At 45.0% G+C, this 18,900-nt stretch overlaps 1 protein-coding gene and 1 long non-coding RNA gene across 2 annotated transcripts; both read left to right on the top strand.

Moving 5' to 3' along the window:
• Nucleotides 1-21: 21 nt before the first annotated feature.
• Nucleotides 22-4,106, top strand: RPS26 (ribosomal protein S26). Its single transcript, XM_083428139.1, has 4 exons — nt 22-177; nt 2,592-2,769; nt 3,155-3,285; nt 4,009-4,106. Exons 1-4 carry the CDS (start codon nt 175-177, stop codon nt 4,042-4,044), a joined length of 348 nt encoding a protein of 115 aa, XP_083284265.1. The 5' UTR covers nt 22-174; the 3' UTR covers nt 4,045-4,106.
• Nucleotides 4,107-9,220: 5,114 nt separating this feature from the next.
• Nucleotides 9,221-18,547, top strand: LOC310671778. The gene is made up of 5 exons (XR_014508180.1): nt 9,221-9,436; nt 10,875-11,024; nt 15,217-15,319; nt 15,902-16,025; nt 18,238-18,547. It is a non-coding gene; the product is annotated as an uncharacterized lncRNA (long non-coding RNA).
• Nucleotides 18,548-18,900: the final 353 nt, after the last annotated feature.

Here is an 18,900-nt window from a genome sequence, read left to right as displayed (position 1 = left end):
GAAACACACTCTGGCGGGTTAGCTCCCCCCGCCCTCCTTAACCCGTTCTTTGAAAACCTCTTTTTTCACCGTGGGCGGAAATGAGGTGAAGCGTTTCCGCCTCGCGGAGTGATAGCTATATAAGGATCGCAGGGCGGCCACCGGATCCTCTTTCGCCTCTTCTTGAGCGCCGAAATGGTGGGTAGAGTTGCGCGTGTGGCTCCGCGGGGCCGGAGAAAGGGGAATGGAGGCCGAAGCCATGAGTTTGAGAGGGCGGGAGCGGGAAGAACGAGATAGCTAGGAATTTGAATGGGTTTGGTGGTGGGGCTGCCATCCTGTTCCCCTTTAACGGCTTGGAGTTAATGGCTCCAGGTCACCCTCTCGGCCCTCGCCCTACCTCAACATTCCTCAAGTATCCCCCCCACCTTTTGGGCTCCAGTTGGTTCAGCCCGTCTCCCCCCTTTCGGGCTCCAGTTAGTACAGCCCATCTCTACCCTTTTTCCTGCTCCCTTGGCGCGGGCTTCCCTCTCGGGACCCCTCTGGGCCTCGCGACGGGCTCGTTCTCCGTGCACATGATTGCCTGCAGGGCAGCCCGCCTCCCTCTAGCTTGCAGGGGGGAGCAGTCTGAATAAAATATTGGGTGGGGTGGGGGGCAGGTAAGCCCCGCCCCAAATAATCGATCACATTGACGCAATGCACGCACATCTTTTGAATAGCAATGGCCATCAACTTGGGAGGCTCGTACCCCTCAAATATTTTATTGGGGGAGCCGAAAAGCCCCCCAGGAGTTGGCTCCTGTGCTCGCTAGGGAGTTTCTGGGTTTATGGTGTTTTTAATATTCTGTTGGGAGCCACCTAGAGCGGCTGGGGAAACCCAGCTAGATGGGCAGGGTGAAAATAATAGATTATTATTATTAATGTTCTCCTGGGAACATGAGGATTCCCCTCCTTTCCATGAGGAGCGAGAGACAGGATTGGTGCTTGAAAACATTCACATTCTGCCCCGGCTGCCTCTTGTTCGGATCTCTCAGAGTTGGGCTTGCAAACCGAAAGATTTAATACTGAACTGAAAAGGCATGATTTAAAGAATGTAGAAGGGGGCGGGAGATGTCACTGGTGCCTGGAAGAGCTCAAAAGATGCACTTGAAGACACTAAGCAGGCCCCTGGGTTCGGTCTGCACTTAAATGGGATACTGCCAGGGAATTGCATCCTGGAGTCCCATGATGAAAGGCAGGGTGTAAATATACATAAATAACTAGAACTCACAAAAAATGCATTTGTGTGGCTCTAGGAAGTGAGTGGCAGTGGGCATAGTGCACACACATTTCGCTGGTAAAAATAGTGTTATGACGCCTCTGGTTCTTTGAACACCTCAGCCTCTGCCATTATACTGAAAGTTCAAGTCACCCTGCTGCATGTGAATAGGCAGTGGTAGTGTGGAAAGGGGGGGGAGCAAGGAATTGCTAACCTTACAGGCGTATCTGTGATGCATCTGCTCAGTCGTAACTGGAAAGCTGGGAGGAGGCTGCAACATGTAGAACTCTGCCCAATAGTATTTCAGCAACTCGGAAGGCAGAAATGAGGGTCGTGTATTATCAGAACAATTGGTGTTATTAGAAGAAAAGACATAGGAAGAGCCCTCCTGGGTCATTCCAAAGGTCTGACTATTTCTAAAACACTGGCCAGATTTGAGAATGGAATTACCATTAAACCCACCTTTTAACATGGGAACTGCTTTATTTGTTAGCACGTTACTTATCTTTCTGTCACCTAGTTTTGTTGGGTTTCTGGGGGGTGGGGGGGAGAATACCAAACATTTAAAAAGTGTCACTGGAATCACTTTAAATCCCAGCCTGTAACAAGAAACCCATTTTATTTTTTTGTTACTTAAAGTTCCCTTTTCACAAACCAAACAAACTAAAACTTAAAGAAGCAAAAATACTGCATGGTGCCATTGGCCCTCACTTAGAATGGAGTGTGTACTGATCTCAGAGAGCATTCAAATTTCAAATATTCTGATTATTTCTGCTTTTAGTTAAGCCATTTTTATTTTTATTCATTGGGGAGGTAAGCTGCCCCACTCCTGGCTATGCCCATGATTTAAGCTAGTAGCTGTCACCATATATCGTAATGAACCAGAAGCCAGTGCTGTTGAAGCTCACAGGTGAGGACATTATGGTACTTAAATCCATTAGCTTTGTTTGACACCATCAACAGCTTATCAGAGGTATACTGAACGTTCAGACTTGCTTGTTATGGTGTGAATTTGGGTGATTTTACGGATCTCTGCTTTTATTTCAGACATAGGCAAACTCTGCCCTCCAGGTCTTTTGGGACTACAACTCCCATCATCCCTAGCTAACAGGTCCAGTGATCAGGGATGATGGGAATTGTAGTCCCAAAACAGCTGGAGGGCCGAGTTTGCCTGTGCCTGTTTTATTTGCTGCAAAGTTTCCTTGTCTATCTCTGGAGCTGATGCTTACCAGAGATGCTCAAGTGAAAGGTATTTGGAATATACTGCTCAGTATTGAGCAGTGCTTTTCCTGTGTTCTGTAGTGATATGTTGGTTCTCCAATACCTTAATATTTATAAATTTCTGTCCCTTTAAACAGACCAAGAAGAGAAGGAATAACGGCCGTGCCAAGAAGGGCCGGGGACATGTCCAGCCTATTCGCTGTACCAACTGTGCCCGCTGCGTCCCCAAGGACAAGGCCATTAAGAAGTTTGTCATCCGAAACATAGTAGAAGCAGCTGCAGTCCGAGATATCTCGGAAGCAAGTGTGTTTGACTGTAAGTATCTTATGTCTCTGTACGCTACTTCTGATTTACCAGTATTCATAAAGTTTGAGAAGGGTGGAATGAAGACTGATTTCTTTGTGTAAAAACAGAAATCAAATCCCATTATGACTCTTAATTGTATGCTTAGTCTGCTTTGTTCTGTCAGAATGAACATGAGTTAAAGTTTTAAGCTCCTGAATATTTTTCTTCTAAAATATTATTTTATATGCTGGTTTTCCTTTGGAAAATTAATGAGCTTAACCAGCAGAGCCTCCATCCATTGGAAGACTTCTGAAGCTTTTCATGGGTGCTATATAAGAACTGGATTTTGCCTTTCTATAATGCAAAAGTTGCATGCCTGTGTACATAACTCTGTTGCTTCTTCCTTTCTCTCCAGCATATGTGCTGCCCAAACTCTATGTGAAGCTTCACTATTGTGTTAGCTGTGCCATCCACAGCAAGGTGGTGAGGAACCGTTCCCGTGAGGCCCGGAAGGACCGTACTCCTCCACCCCGGTTCAGGCCTGCTGTAAGTGTATTGTCTTAAAGCTGTTCTTAAAGTTATGCACTTCAAAACCTCCTAGCTGCTGAGGCACCATCAGCATTGAAATGCCCCTTTGCACTAAGATATTGCATTATTATGTAACGAAATGTCCCGAGCATAAAAATTGAGCACTTTCCTTCCTGTGATACCCTGTTCTAAAAACGCATAGGGTTATTGTGTGTGTGCTTTTCTGAGGTTCTTGATCTACGCCCTTTTATACCAGCGGCATCCTTTCCCAGTTTTTTTGTAGGAAGTCCTGTGTATGGCTTACAGTAGAGATTTGCACACTTTGTATTGAACGCCAGTGAAAAGCTACATGGGGAAGAGGCTGGAAATAATATGGAATACAGGCACCAGAATGTTTCAGGAATAACTGCATCACCAGGTTCTTGCTGAACCTTATAGACTATAGAGCCACAGTCTGCCCCAGGAGGCAGCTGCACTGCAACTTATACAGTGCCACCTGTGTACATGGTGATGTATAGTGACATAAGCCAGGATTCATTAAAATGCCTAATCTCAAAGTTGAAGATGATGCCAAAAGGGCAAGGCCAGCTCCCCAGACTGCTTCCCTTGCATTGTTCATTTGTTGCAACTCACCTGTATCAAATTGGTCTTGTGGTGGCAATTGAGTATTGTCTTGATTTAAATAACTGTGTCAAAATTAAACGACTGTCCCCTAACACAACCTTTCTTTTTTCCCCCCAGGGTGCTGCACCAAGACCACCCCCTAAGCCTATGTAAAGAGATGGTTTGAAGGATGCCAGTTTCTACTATTGACACAATAAATTTACAGCTGGTGTTTATGCGTTATTGGGCTAGAGTGTTGTTTTTAAAGGGCTGGACGTTAAGGGGTGGATGACTTGTTGTTAGCTGTTATTTAGGCATACTGACTGTGGAACTTAGAAATCTGTATGTTTACATGTAGAGTGCAATTTGTATTGGTAGTCCTCACGTTTGTGGGCAGGACTAAAGTAATGGGAAATGTGTTCAATGTTTAGAAGCCAATAATGCCATGTGACGTGTTTTCACTGGTGAGAACATTCCTTGTCCCATCTCCCGTCCCCCCCAATCATTTGTGGGTGACCTTCTTGGGGAGTTTCCAGGAAGATTCCCTCCCTGCAAATTAGAAAAAGATAAAACACGTTTCTTCAAGCTAATTGCTGGTGGGTGGAAAGAGACTGGCTGCATGGCAGTGGGGCGGGGTGTACTTGCCTCTGTGATAGTGTGTGTGTGTGTGTGTGTGTGTGTGTGTGTGTGTGTAGCTCAGAACAGTTTGTGTTTCCAAATTTGCCCACAGCCACAAAATGGTTAACAAGAGCTGAACAAACTGAATAGGTTTGGTGGAGGGCAACAAAGATGTGGTCAGCTGTATTGGAAAAAAAGTTGTATGAGGTAAGGAACTGGGTGGGTGTGGGTGTAAGCAGATAGTACTCATCCGGCACCTTAAGGACTGTCATAGAAGCTAGCAAAGACTTGTTACTTAGTGCTCCAGAGAGCTAGGTTAAATGTAGTGGTGTATCTTCAAGCAGAGACTGGCCAGATGTGTATTGTGGAATGCTTTAGTTTCAGATTTCATAGATCAAGCGGTGGATTGGATCAGTTGATGCACAAAGCACCTCCAACTTTGTTTCTACTCAGTTTGCACTTGTGTGGGCCTGCGCACTGGAAATTAACTCTTGATGTGTCCTCACACTGACCAGTAACTACTTCTGGAAGTAGCTAGGGCCTGGGAGAAGCATGTACATTGTGTTCCTTTTTTTATGCTTCTCAGATACCGCTGTATTATAACAGCTTTTGGAGGATTCAAACTTGCCCACCTCCAATACAAAAAGTTTACTTGATCACATTCATACTTGGGCTGAGTGGAATTCCACTCATGTAACTCTCCACTGGAGTTAAGCAGGGTTTTTCCTTCTTTTGGCAGTTCCTTAAAAAGCTGCTCTGGCTCGGGGGGGGGGGGTTGAGGGATCCTTCGGAAGAGCATCTGAGGTGATCCTGAAGGCTATAGAGGAAAGAGGAATACAGCAAAAACAACAACTCTACTGCTTCGTCTAGCAGAAGTCTCCCCTTGATCAAAGCTATTTCAGCAAATAGAAGGAGCCCTTTTTAACAGAAGGAAGAGTAAATCCAACCCAGTATAAAGAAAAGAACATTTAGGCCGCAGACTTAGACCTGCTTACCTGGGAGTAAGCTTCATTGAACTTGAAGGCTTTCCTAAATATGAATTATTTTGCTAGTTTCTGATGTGCTTTACAAAGTCACCATAGTCCTTAAGTGGAAGAGCAAGTACTACTTCTAATGGATGTTTGTCAAACTAATGCCCGGTGCAAATGTACTGTAGGTGAATCATGCCTGCCCATGGCAGTCTGGAGCAAGGCCTCTTACCTTGCATTTCAGCATCGCTTGTTTACATCATGAATCTAATTGAAGGTTTCTCTTGGAAGACCAATTTGCCTTGCAAAAATAAGGGTGGACATGGTCTGGGTTGCATTCTTTGTTTATGATGTGGCTTGACAACATGATGATCCAATCTGGGTCATAATTCTTGTGTTTGGCCTTAACCCCCCTCTGCATTCACTGAGCATAGCAGAACCTTGGTTTAATCCACAACCACCAGAATGTGGATCCCTAGGTAAGAACTCCCACTATGACTGGTGAAAGTACTGCAAGGTAGTACTGTGTTTAAGATGGTTTGGAAACCATTCTCCAAGCCACACAGATGTACTTCCTGGTTTATGATAACTCGTTCAAAAGATTGACTCCCACCCCCTGGCACTGATGGGGGAAAGGAGCTGGAGGAGACTGGAGATGAAGAGGAAGATCTGTTGCATGCATACAAGTCTGACGTGCCAGTGGAGCTTTGTTGGATACAGTCCAAAAGAAAATGCCCTTATATAAAAGTAAGTAACCTCCATACACCACAGGCCCCATACACTTTGGTGAACTCTGGGGAGACGATTCCACAGGTAGAGCCCCCAGTGGCACAATGAGTTGGTGTGTCTTGCTGTTAACCAGAAGGTTGGTGGTTCGAGCACACTCAGGGATCGCTGTGTTCCGGGTACTGGGGTCCTTGGCTGTTTTGCAACTTTATAGGTTAAAATGAGCCCACTGAATGGGGCCCTGGGATGCACTTGCAGGCAAGGCAAAAGAACAATGACCAACGTACTACATTTGAAATGCCTGGTCCCTTTTAGCAACCCCCTACATCATTCTACATCTACTGTTGGATGGCACGTTGTACCCTGACTTCTGGCAACTCCTGCAGCCAAGCTAGTGCCAAACGTATTACTCTGCCTTCCTTTGGCCCATAACAACGCAAAGAAGTTCTTTGACCCACTTAAAATTATGGCAGCCACATTCTGGACCAATTGTAATATCCACTCAATAGCAGCCATTCTAGAGTCTGTTGCAGTCATCAAATCTGAATATGAAGAGGATGCAAATTTCCTGGTTTGGGTGATTTATTTCTCCTCGTGTAGTTACTGCTAGTAGGCACAGGGTGGCAGCAGAGGGCAGCTCTAGGTACTTAACCTCTCCTGTTACCGTGCATCCTTCCAAATCCATAACAATATGAAACGGTGATGATGATTTTTATTAAACAGAGAATGTACCTCTGGCTTTCTAACTGGTTTGTATCAGAATACATGGAGGAAGATTCAAGAAATAGTGGGGGGGATATTAGAAAAAGATTGCAAACAGTTTAGGGAGGACAGGATTAAATTAGAGGTCCCCTGAAGCCTATGAGATCAAGGCCCTGCAAAGATTGGAAGTAACCGGGTAACAATTAGATGTTCTGATGTCAAAATAGTCAAGGTATATTTAATTGAACTGTTTTTATTATGTTTACGTGTTTCTCACTTTGGGATTGTGTGAACAATGAAGAGTTTATAATCAAATTCTTAACATATTACAGGCCAAGAAATGACCTGAGGCCCTAATTAGATCAACAGTAACTCCCCTCTCCCCTTTGGTGTCACCTATTTCCTGTGTTGTTCACCCTCTGAGTTGGGTGGAGGGAAATTTGTGGCTAAAGCCCAGCAATGCCTAAAGGCAGGCTGAGTAGCCGCCATGTTGAGTTTCTCACCTGTGGCTCATCTGAGCTGACTTGGATAGGAGCTCTGCTGCACTTGAGAGATGTTCCAATCTTGGGGTAGGATTTGGGCATTTAAGAACTCAAGTTTTAAGCAGATTGAAAGTCACTTGCATGGTTCCTGTATATTTCCTCAACAACTCTGTTGGGGCACTTTGGACCAGAGCTAGAGTAGAGGAGTGGGATGTTTTAACTAGTGATGATAAACCTTCCAGTTGTTTCTGGATTCCCAACTCTTGCCAGGAGATCACACGTCACAGCTATAGGTCCTGGTCCAAATTGGGTAGTAGAGCACTTAAAGGTCAAATCTGATTGGATCCCGTGGTGATTTATATCCTTGCTTAAAATGAAAGAGTTACGGTCTCTAAAAACTGCTATATTTGATATATTCAGTAACGTTGCAAACAGTCATTATGACTTCTTTGTCCCAACAACCTCAGCGGACCACACATTCACACCCAGACAAGAGACTAACCCAGTTACCTCATCCTAACACCTTGTATACTCTCATTTCAAGACTTGCAAGTTGCAGACTTTTGGCTCCAGCTTCATGCTTCCTCTTCAATGCGCATGTGCACAGCTTGCTCACTTTTTTGTGATGCTCTAGTGAAGGTGCCACACTGGCACCTATGACTCTGAACATCAAAGGGGTTTTGTTGATTATGGAATACTGTGCTTCAGAAGGGTAATAATGTTTTGCCATTTTAAAAAATTAACTTTGAAGCATAATGGGAATTCAATCAGGAAAAGGGCTGCATGGGGGAAACTGCTGCTTGCTTGTTGCCCCTTCCGTGCCTCATATCCTTGGCCTATGGCCTATCCTTCCATAGGGCCTGCTTGGCCCAGAAACTGCCAGTAGACAGATCATGCCCCAGGGCTGCTGCCTTCAGCACATCAGCCCCCATCAGTTGTTTTTTAACTGAGGCTGGAAGGCCCTGTTTGCAGTGAGTGCCCATGAATTCTGCTTTCTTCTGACACTTATCTCTGATCTCATTTCCTCCCACTCCTCTCCTGACTGCAACCATTGTTCTCAGCGCCCACTCCTGAATCTCTGCCATCCTCTGCCTCCCTCCATGCCATTCGCTGTGACAGGGTGACCTTGCTGGAGGCTGTGGTGCTGCTCCTGCCATCCTTTGCCACCAAAGGCCCAGGCAGGCAATGAGGATGAAGCCACGACAGTAATAACCCAGCACTCATTTCCTTCCTTCCTTCCTTCCTTCCTTCCTTCCTTCCTTCCTTCCTTCCTTTCTTTCCTTCCTCTCTCTGCCAGGCTCTCTCTCTCTCCACTTGGAATGGCAGCCGTCTGAACGGATGGATAGATAACAGAGGTCGCTTTTGTGTCTCATAGGCTCTTTCTATAATTTTGCAGCAGAGACAGCAGTGGGACTCAAAAGTTATTGCAAAAGGGCGACCGACGAGGACGCTGTGGCAGAATGCAAAAGAGAAACAGATCCTCTCATGCTCAGCAGACTCTTTTGCTGGCTTGTCCTGAAACAAGTATTCCCCTTTATGTGGATCCAGTCTTAATTCTACATGCTTGGAGGGGAGAGAGAAGCATTAAGAGGCTGGTGGTCCTGCATCCTACAGATCATCCTAAATGGGAAATGTGTATACAGTGGTACCTCGGGTTAAGTACTTAATTCGTTCTGGAGGTCCGTTCTTAACCTGAAACTGTTCTTAACCTGAAGACCACCTTAGCTAATGGGGCCTCCTGCTGCTGCCACACGATTTCTGTTCTCATCCTGAAGCAAAGTTCTTAACCCGACGTAATATTTCTGGGTTAGCGGAGTCTGCAACCTGAAGCGTATGTAACCCAAGGTGCCACTGTACAGAGGGTGAGCCTGGGGAAAGCTTAGGGCCTAAAGGCCCAAATGAGCCTCCCAGGCCTCTCTCAGCGCTCTTCCCTGAGCCACAACCCTGTTTTGTACTCTGCTCAGGTGTTTTTACCTGTCTGGAACAGTTAATTAAATTCTGCTAATGCCTCCTGCACGCCTGGAAAGAGAGGAACGTGTGAGGGTGTTGAAGCTAGCTTAGTGTACAAAGGTATTATTTTATTTTATTTTATTTATTATTTTATTTGTATACCGTCTTTCTATCTTACAATACTCAAGGTGGTTTACAAGCTGGAGAAACAAAAAATGTACATCTTATAACAATCTAACGCAGTACAAAAATGTGATAATAAAACAAAACATTAAAATAAGCAACCTACATCAAAAAGTAATACTCAACCATTATTAGAGTAGTATAAAATAATAATATCGACATATAAAAGTTAAACAGAAATCCACTCAGCAGTTACAATAAATAATTTCTAAACTATAATCAATAAAACAATGGCAAGCCACAGTACATAAAGTAATACAATACAAATTGAGAAGCAGAGACTAGAGGGTGGGGCAAGGCAGGTGAAGGGAGGCCTTGCCTGATGGAGTCTCTCCCCTCACAGTTGCAAGGCCCACTTTGCCCTCTAGCCTCACCCAGTACTGGCATCTGGCCCCTCGAACGAAAAAGGTGGCCTTCAGGCTCAGTTTAAGGTTCCCCACCCCTTGTTATTTTATTTGAGAGCCTGCCGAGGTCTCTCAGAAAGACACCTCTCTGTGGTAGTTGACAGGACTCCATTTACCAAGCACCACTAAGCCTTGGGCCTATACCAGGGATGGAGAAAGCCCCGTTGTAATAACTCTCCTTATCAGAATATCTGCCAGTCTCAGCCCCCCCACTTGATAATATGATAATCGTGACGATACAGGATAGTTGTAACAGACCCTCCAAATGTCCCTATTTTCCAGGGACAGTCCCAGGTTTACAGAAGCCATTCCAGTTTTCTAATTTAATCTCAGAATGTCCCACTTTTCCATAGGACATCCCTGGTGCTTCCCCCCCAAAAAAACAATGTTTAGGGGTACTCTCATTTTGACTCAAGAAAATCACCATTTTATACTTCAAATTGGGGGAAATAAATACAGTAAATGGACAAAAGTACAAAGATTCACAAAATGTTTAGAGGTATGCGTACCCTCAGGAAAAAAGCACTGGACTTCCCTATTTTCATCAGAGAAATGTTGGAGGGTATGGAGTTTTGCGACCCCTGAGCCAAGGAGATAAGCAACTATACAGTACAACCTTTAGAAGGCATCTGAAGGCAGCCCTGTATAGGGAAGTTTTTAAATGTTTAATGTTTTATTATGTTTTTATATATGTTGGAAGCTACCCAGAGCAATCCATTCAGATAGGGCATAAACAAAATTATTATTATTATTATTATTATTATTATTATTATTATTATTATTTAGATAGGGCGTTCCTATTTTAACTGGAGAAAAGTGGAGGATATGCTGTAAACTCCTGCCCCCAATATCAAGTATGGAGACAATAACACAGGTGTCCATGGTAGGGCTGTTATAACCTGCACTTCCTCTCTGTTTCCAACCTGCAGTATTGAAATGATGATGATGGATTATGTTTATTGCAATTGTAGTGTTGGGGCTTTTAGAAAACAATAATGAAGAAGCTGGCCATCTCCACTGCAATGTGAGCATCAGGATATACACTTCTGTGACCAGAAGGGAAGTTCACGGTCATAAAACATTAAAAGCAGCACTGCTGATATATAGCCTACTGAACAAAGGTAAGAATCACATGTGTCTGTTTCTCTGTCCATTTTCCCTCTGCCTCTGCCCACCGTTGGCATATGGCCCCCCAAACAGGAATTGAGATGAAAAGGCTCCCTTGGCATATCAGCATTATTGAGCTAGGTGGACCAATGGTTTCAGTGGTGCCAACTTGAATAAAATATTGGGGGGAGCGGGTAAGCCCTGCCCCACATAATTAAATGGTGCGGTGTATGCCCACCATTTGAATGGCAATACCTATGAACTTGGGGCAACTCCCTCAAATATTTTATTGGGGGGCCTGAAGGGACCTCGGCCCCTGAGAGTTGGCTCCTATGGGTCTGACTCGCTTCCCTTGTTTACTAAATGTTCAGAAACCAAAAAAGGCCACATCATGGCGGTTTCCTTACTGAGAAATATAAGATCTGTTTCTGAGCCCCAGCTAAAAATCATTGTTCAGAAACCCAAATGTTGCTAGTAGGATTTACTATACAATTACAGAATTTGAGCTGTGATTGCAGAATGCAGAATGACTCTGAGACTTCTCTTTCTCGAATTGAGATGTTATGCTGTTCTCAGTTTTGTATGCTTGTGGATATGCCTTGATACTGACTCAAGTTGACCTTCCAGAAGTTAACTGGCACCAGGGAGGAGCATATGCATATCCTGTTCCACTTTTTGATGCTAACAAGCCCTTGATACAAAGAAAAACCAGTTCTGTTAATCTTTTAAGCAATTTTCAATGTACTGGAACACTGGCCATAGTCCTTAAGTGGAAGAGCAAGTACTACTTCTAATTGGATGTTTGTCAAACTAATGCCTGGTGCAAATGTACTGTAGGTGAGTCATACCTGCCCATGGCCGTCTGGAGCGAGGCCTCTTACCTTGCACTTCAGCATCACTTGTTTACATCATGAATCTAATTGAAGATTTCCCTTGGAAGACCAATTTGCCTTGCAAAAATAGGGGTGGACATGGTCTGGGTTGCATTATTTGCTTATGATGTGGCTTGTAGAAACATGACAACTTGACATGTTGATCAAGTCTGGGTCATCATTCCTGTCCCTGGTTCTTACATAAACTGCTGCAACTGGGCGCTCTGTAAATTTAGCAACTAGATGAACATCTGCAGTATTATTTGATCCCAGCAGAACATTGGGTTTTATATGTGATGACCAGCTGCAGAATACAAGAATTCTTGTCTGGACAAGAATTACCACTGGCAATATTTACTGTGTAATATTTCAGTTTTCAAAAGGGTTTACAATTCAGTTTCCTTCTGGCCAAAGTGAGGAGATTTTGGTCTCCTTTTGCAGAAAACATCCCTAATGGGATGTTGACTGTTTTTAGCCACAGAATCAGGTGGGGTCTATCTTCTTCCTTATAGCCATGTTTTCACAGTGGAATAAAGAGGCATGCCTGCTGTCATGTTGTACATGTATTAATTTAATACATTCTTATTTTATATTCTGAGCTGATAAATCTGAAGGGCAACTAATAAAAACCTGCAGTTAAAAACTACATAAAATCCAACAAATCAAGCTGCATAAATAATAAAACAGGTTGCGAAGCAAGGAAAATCAGGAGAGAAAAGAATGTCAAGTTGAATCAGATAAAAGTGATCAATAAGCCCCAAAACCCTTCTGGGGGGAAAAAGACTCATCCTTATCAGTTCCGTAACAGCCAGAAGAGTGGAAGCATGGTCAATGACCCTACAAAGAGAATGCCAAGGTCTCAATGCCCTGTTTGGCTAACCACCCACCCACCAAAGGCTTATAGTAAGGTTTCTCAGAAAGTTTTTATTAATGAATAGGTATGTTTTGTAAGGGAGAAGTTGGTCCTTGAGCTATCCTAGCTGCACACAATTAAACGCCATAGAGGTTAAACACGTCCCTTTGAATTGGGCCTGGAAACCAACTGGGATCCAGTGAAGTTGTCTTAGAATCAACACTGTATGTTCTACTCTTGCCATCCCCAGTTAACATTCTGGAATTACCAACTCCCTGGGGCCCTGGGTGCCCAAGTACCCACAATATCCCCATGAAGTCGTTGGGCACCCACAAATTTCAATGCCAGGGCCATGCACGCCGCATGGCACCTACTGCCCTGGGCACCCATGGTCATGGGGCTAAGTTGGCATTCCTGTGGATCAGTGATAGTTATTGAGAACCTTTCAAAAGCGGCCAGCGTGGAGTATGTTACAGTAATCCAGTGGTTTTCAGCTAGTGTGCCGTTGCACCCTGGGGTGCCTTGAATGATGGTCAGGGGTGCCGCAGGCCTCTGTCCCTCTTTCCTTCCCTCCCTCCTCTGATGCCCTCTCCTGTCTCTGTCTCCCAAAGGCTTGCACAGCTGTTTATTGCAGCAGCCCTGGCTATAAACTAGAGTGGTACCTCGGGATGCGAACAGGATCCGTTCCGGAGCCCCGTTTGCATCATGAATGGAATGTAAGATGCAATGGCGCGTCTGTGCATGTGCAGGTCGCGTTTTGCCGCTTCCATGCATTCGCGTGACGTCATTTTGAGCACCTGCACATATGCAAGCGACGAAACCCGGAAGTAACGCGCTCCGTTACTTCCGGGTTGCTGTGGAGCACAACCCGAAAGCGCTCAACCTGAAGCACATTCAACCCGAGGTATGACTGTATAAGCTTCGCAGGCGAATGGTGCCTCTGGGAGACACCCCTCTTTGGGGCAGGGGGTGAAAGTAAGAGACCAGGGGCAGTGGCTGCCCAGAGGACTCCCAAGGAAAGGGGAGAGGAGGCTGAGGTAATACTCCATAGGGGAGGGTGTTCAAAAAAGGGAGTGAGGCTGCCAGCTCTGCAGGCAAGGGGTGACACAACTGGGCTCTTGAGCCCCACAGGGGTGGCACAGAAAGAATGTAGTTGGTTAAGGGAGCCGTGGACTCAAAAAGTTTGAAAACCTCTGCAGTAATCTGTTCACACTAATGCGTGTGGTTTCCCCATGCACATCCAGCTAGGAGCCACAGCATGGCGCCAGAGGGCAGCAGCAGGTGCTTATCCCTGCTTTTGTACTTCATCTACATTCCAAGGCTGATTTGGGAAAAAAACCACCCAAAAAACAAAGAATGTCCCCTTTGTTTTCTGATTGCTCAGAACAAAAGGAAGTAAGAATGAAGAGAAAGGGGGGAGGAATAGTGAGACAGAATGCAAACTGTTTCTGGAGGACAGCATCAAAAGTAGAGGTGCCCTGAAGCACGTGAGATCAAGGCACTACAGAAATGGGGGAAAACGAAGGAACAATTAGATGCTCTCCTTCTCTCTTATGGCAAGGTTTCAAGTTGAAACCTTGTCTCCATGTAATCTGCTCTGAGGTTTGCAGAAGGCTAGTCTTGCATTCCAGGCCTGAGGTCCTATTTATGTCAGAAATCATCTTTTCCTCTTTGGTGTCACCTGTTTTCTGTGTGACTCATCCTCTGAGCTGGGCGGAGGGAAATTTGGGGCTAAAGCTCAGCAATGCCTCAAGGACAGGCTGAGCAGCTACAGTGCTGAATGTCTCATCTGTGGCTCATCTGGACAGGATTTTGAGCTGACCTGGATTAGAACTCAGCTCCACCCGAGAGCTGCTTTAATCGAGGAGTAGGATCTGGGCATTTAAGCAGATTTAAAGTCACTGGTATGGTGCCTTTATATTCCCGCCCCTCCATGAATAATAAAAACTCTGGTTGGGGCTCTTTGGACCACAGCTGTGACTTAGAGGGGCATTAGACCAGGGACGATAATATAACACTGGTCCTGAAAGACCTACATTGGCTCCCAGTACGTTTCTGGGCACAATTCAAAGTGTTGGTGCTGACCTTTAAAGCCCTAAACGGCCTCGGCCCAGTATACCTGAAGGAGCGTCTCCACCCCCATTGTTCTGCCCAGACACTGAGGTCCAGCACCAAGAGCCTTCTGATGGTTCCCTCACTGTGAGAAGCTAAGCTACAGGGAACCAGGCATAGGGACTTTTTGGTAGTGGCTCCCGCCCTGTGGAACGCCCTCCCATCAGATGTTAAAGAGATAAACAACTACCTGACATTTAGAAGACATCTGAAGGCAGTCCTGTTCAGGGAAGTTTTTAATGTGTGATATTTTAATGTATTTTTAATATTTGTTAGAAGCCGCCCAGAGTGGCTGGGGAAGCCCAGCCAGATGTGGGCGGGGTACAAATAAATAATAATAATAATTATTATTATTATTATTATTATTAGGCTCCAACTCCTGCCAGCTTCAGTTAGCATGGGATCAGGGATTATGAGAGATGACTACCATCTGGAAAGTCATAGGATCCCCACTCTTGGGTTTGATGTTACAGCGAGTATGATTTTTATATTGCTGTAAACTGCTGTGATATATTTTTATGTTACAGCAGTATGTACTAAATATTTTTATAAATAGATAAATAAAAGAACTAATATATAAAAAAGTTGGGAGATGCAGTTACAGATTTCTTGCACTTTATCCTTAGACACTCTGCCGCTTCGCATGCTTGGCCTGTGGTTCATCCTTCCAGAGGGGTCTGTTTGGCCCAGAAGCTGCCAACAGATAAATCGATCCCCAGGGCTGCTTCCTTCAACACCTTATCAGGTGAATCCTGCTACTTTTTGCAGAGGGTGGGAGGCCCCATCTCCAGTGCCCATGAACTTTGCTTTCTTCTGACGCTATCTCTGATCTCATTTCCTCCCACTCCTCTCCTGACTGCGGCCATTGTTCTGAGCACCCACTCCTGAATCTCTGCCATCCTCTCCCTCCCTCCACGCCTTGCGCTGTGACAGGGTGACCTTGCTGGTGGCGTGCTGCTCCTCATGTTGCTCTCTCCCGCCAAAGGCCCGGGCAGAGAATAAGGATGGTGACACAACAGTAACAGTCCATCCATCTCTCTCTCCTCTCTGCCAGGCTGTCTTCACTCTGAATGGCCAAAGAGAGCCATTGATATGGATGGATAGATATAGAGGCTGCTTTTGTTTCCCATTTGCTCTTCCCAGAAGATTGTGGCAGACACAGCAGCAGAACTCAAAAGGTATTAGAAAGGAGGAATAGATGAGGAGGAAAAGGGACATTATAAGTGGAATGCAAGAGAGAAAGGAGGTTCTTATCAGTGCCAGATTTCAGGCAGTGTGGGCATGCAGAGCTGAGGGAGCGCAAAATATTATAACAACCACCACCACCTATAATTATATGAGTGCCTACTGAGAAGTGACTGTACTGAAAGGAATTATAGTGCAAATAAGAAATATTTGGAGGGGGTTACAACTTTTGCCCTCGCTCAGGGTGCTGCATTACCCAGTTCCGCAGCTGTAAACTCTCTTGCTGTCCTGAAACAATTTTTCTCTTTCCTGTTCTGTGACCCAGTCTAACTTTATGCACAGCAGAAGAGAAACACAGCGTTGCATTAAGGTGCTGGTTCCTGGATCCTACTGATGATATTGAGAGGGAGCTGTGATCTAGCGCTGTAGAACAAGGCTCTCGAGTCCAAAGGTGGCTAGAACCCACACTTCTTTGCCCTTTAATAATTTCATCCAAACCCTAGAGGTGTTAGGTTGTTCTTAGACTTTACATATGCTCAAGGAGGTACTAGCCCCATGTGCAAGGCTATGGTTCCAGGATATGGTCTGAAGGCACTTTGCCAAAGCCAAGGAGGTTCGGACCATGCCTGGATAGGAGACTGCAGATCCACACATATATTTAAAGCACATCTAGCACATATTTAAATCACATGACCTTCCCCCAGAGAATCCTGGGAATGACTATTCCTCACTCACAGAGCTACCGTTCCAGGCAGCCTTAACAAACAAAGTTCTCAGGGTTCTTTGGCGGAAGGTCATGTGCCTTAAATGTGTGTTGGATGTGCTTTAAATGTGGACTTCTCTAAGACTGACATGTATGCTAACTAGGGTTACATGATGCAAGGAAGGAAGGGGATATAAAGGTAAGGAAATACAATAAAATCCCGGCACAGCAAACATGTCAGGGGGCTTCTGAAATCAGGACCTGAGATTGAGCTGTTTTGATAGATTTCTAAATAGACGTAAACAAGGCTGGTGTGATGGAAGTATCCACCCAAATGTCCTTCCTTGGTTGAGTCATTATATTTGTTCTTAGGTTGTTAAGTCCTCCCATGTTACCTGGTAGCAGCCTTAAGGAAACATCCTCGAATTGTCTCTTCTTCAATCCAAATATTCCTATTTACCTTTCTAGGAGCTTTTTTCAGTGCTCTGCAAGTTGTATCTCATGTCTCCTTCCCAAGACCGGGCCAAACATTTTTGCTGCCTGAGGTTATGAACAAGATTCCCTCACTACCACCACTTCATTCAACATATAGAAGTCACATACAAAAGCCACATACAGAAATCCAGTGTGGTGTAGTGGTTAGATTATTGGACTAGATCCTAGGAGGCTTCAAATCCCCACTCAGCCATGAAGCTCACTGGGTGACCTTGGGATAGCCACTACCTCTCAGCCTAACCTACCCCACAGGGTTGTTGTGAGGATTAAATGAGGAGGAAGAGAACCATACCTGCTGCCTTTAACTCCTTGGAGAAAAAAAGTGAGATATAAATGCAACAGAATAAAACTGGCAGGTGAATTTTTTTCCAGCAGTCGGGTCCTCCACCAGCTGGCTAACTTAGGGAGTCCAGGGGGCAGACATCATGGCACTGTACAGTTCTGGCATCTTCTGCCAATCAGCATTGGCCATCTTAGACAGCCGCCTCCCTCTGCCCAACAGTAGGGCTGGCTCTGCCTTCTTCTAGTAACATTGTGAGGTGGGCTGAACTAGGTTAAGATAAGGAACTGCAAACTACCGTATTTTTTCGCTCTATAACACGCACCTGACCATAACACACATGTAGTTTTTAGAGGAGGAAAATCCGTAGGCATGCCACCCGTAGGCATTCCCTCCATAACACGCACAGACATTTCCCCTTACTTTTTAGGAGGAAAAAAGTGAGTGTTATGGTGCAAAAAATACGGTACTTAGTGAGCCCTATGGCTAATCTGAGATTTGGACTCAGTTCTCCCAAAGCCATATTTTTCAGCCTCTACAACTAGCTGATTTAAGAAAAGGGAAACCTTACTGATGATTGGGTTTAGGAATTGTGACAGTATTAGAGGAAATCTATCCTACTTCCCAACCTGTGAAAATCCACATTCGTCTGTGAAGTGGCATGACATGTTTCCGTTCTACACAGTGAAGATTAAAATCTTACTTTAAGTGTTGTTTGTTTTTAAAGCATGTTCTGGACAGATGTGGCAAGAAGCTCCTTGGGGCACCTGACAGTGCATATATACTTGGAAGTAAGTCCCACTGAATGCAGGTAAGCGTCTATAGAATTACAACCTGAAAGTGAACGGAATACAGCCTTTCTTCCCTGACACAGACCTTACACTAACCACATTTAAAACACTGTTATAATGCCCAAAGTTTCCAATAGACCACATTGGCATTACTGGAAGAGAGAGAATCCCCCCACCCCACCCCACAATGCTGTTCAGTCCTGATATTTTAAAGGACCCCAACAGTTAAGTCCAGTCGCAGACGACTCTGGGGTTGCGGCGCTCATCTCACTTTACAGGCCGAGGGAGTAAGCGTTTGTCCGCAGACAGTTTTTCCGGGTCATGTGGTGCAACGGAACACTGAAACCAGAGGAGCGCACAGAAACACTGTTTACCTTTCTGCCGGAGCGGTACCTATTTATCTACTTGCACTTTTTTGCGTGCTTTCAAACTGCTAGGTTGGCAGGAGCTGGGACTGAGCAATGGGAGCAGATATTTTAGCTCTTTCCAAATATGCATGCAGTCACATGATAGGTAGGTAGGCAGATTCCAGCAACTGCAAAATGCACACACATTACCCCAAGGCAGGCTTGTTTTATATGTTGTCAGTACTTCATCTC

This window comes from Podarcis tiliguerta (genome assembly GCF_965153285.1).
Source record: "Podarcis tiliguerta genome assembly, chromosome: 2".
Lineage (NCBI taxonomy): Eukaryota > Metazoa > Chordata > Lepidosauria > Squamata > Lacertidae > Podarcis > Podarcis tiliguerta.
The sequence above is the reverse complement of the archived record's forward strand: the minus strand, read 5'-3'. Positions and strand labels throughout refer to the sequence as shown.

Bases quoted from the DNA above. Each gene is read 5' to 3' on its own strand.
- RPS26 (XM_083428139.1), top strand. The intron at 2,770-3,154 runs GTAAGTATCTTA...CTTTCTCTCCAG, and splicing joins GGAAGCAAGTGTGTTTGACT to CATATGTGCTGCCCAAACTC. The intron at 3,286-4,008 runs GTAAGTGTATTG...TTTTCCCCCCAG, and splicing joins CACCCCGGTTCAGGCCTGCT to GGTGCTGCACCAAGACCACC.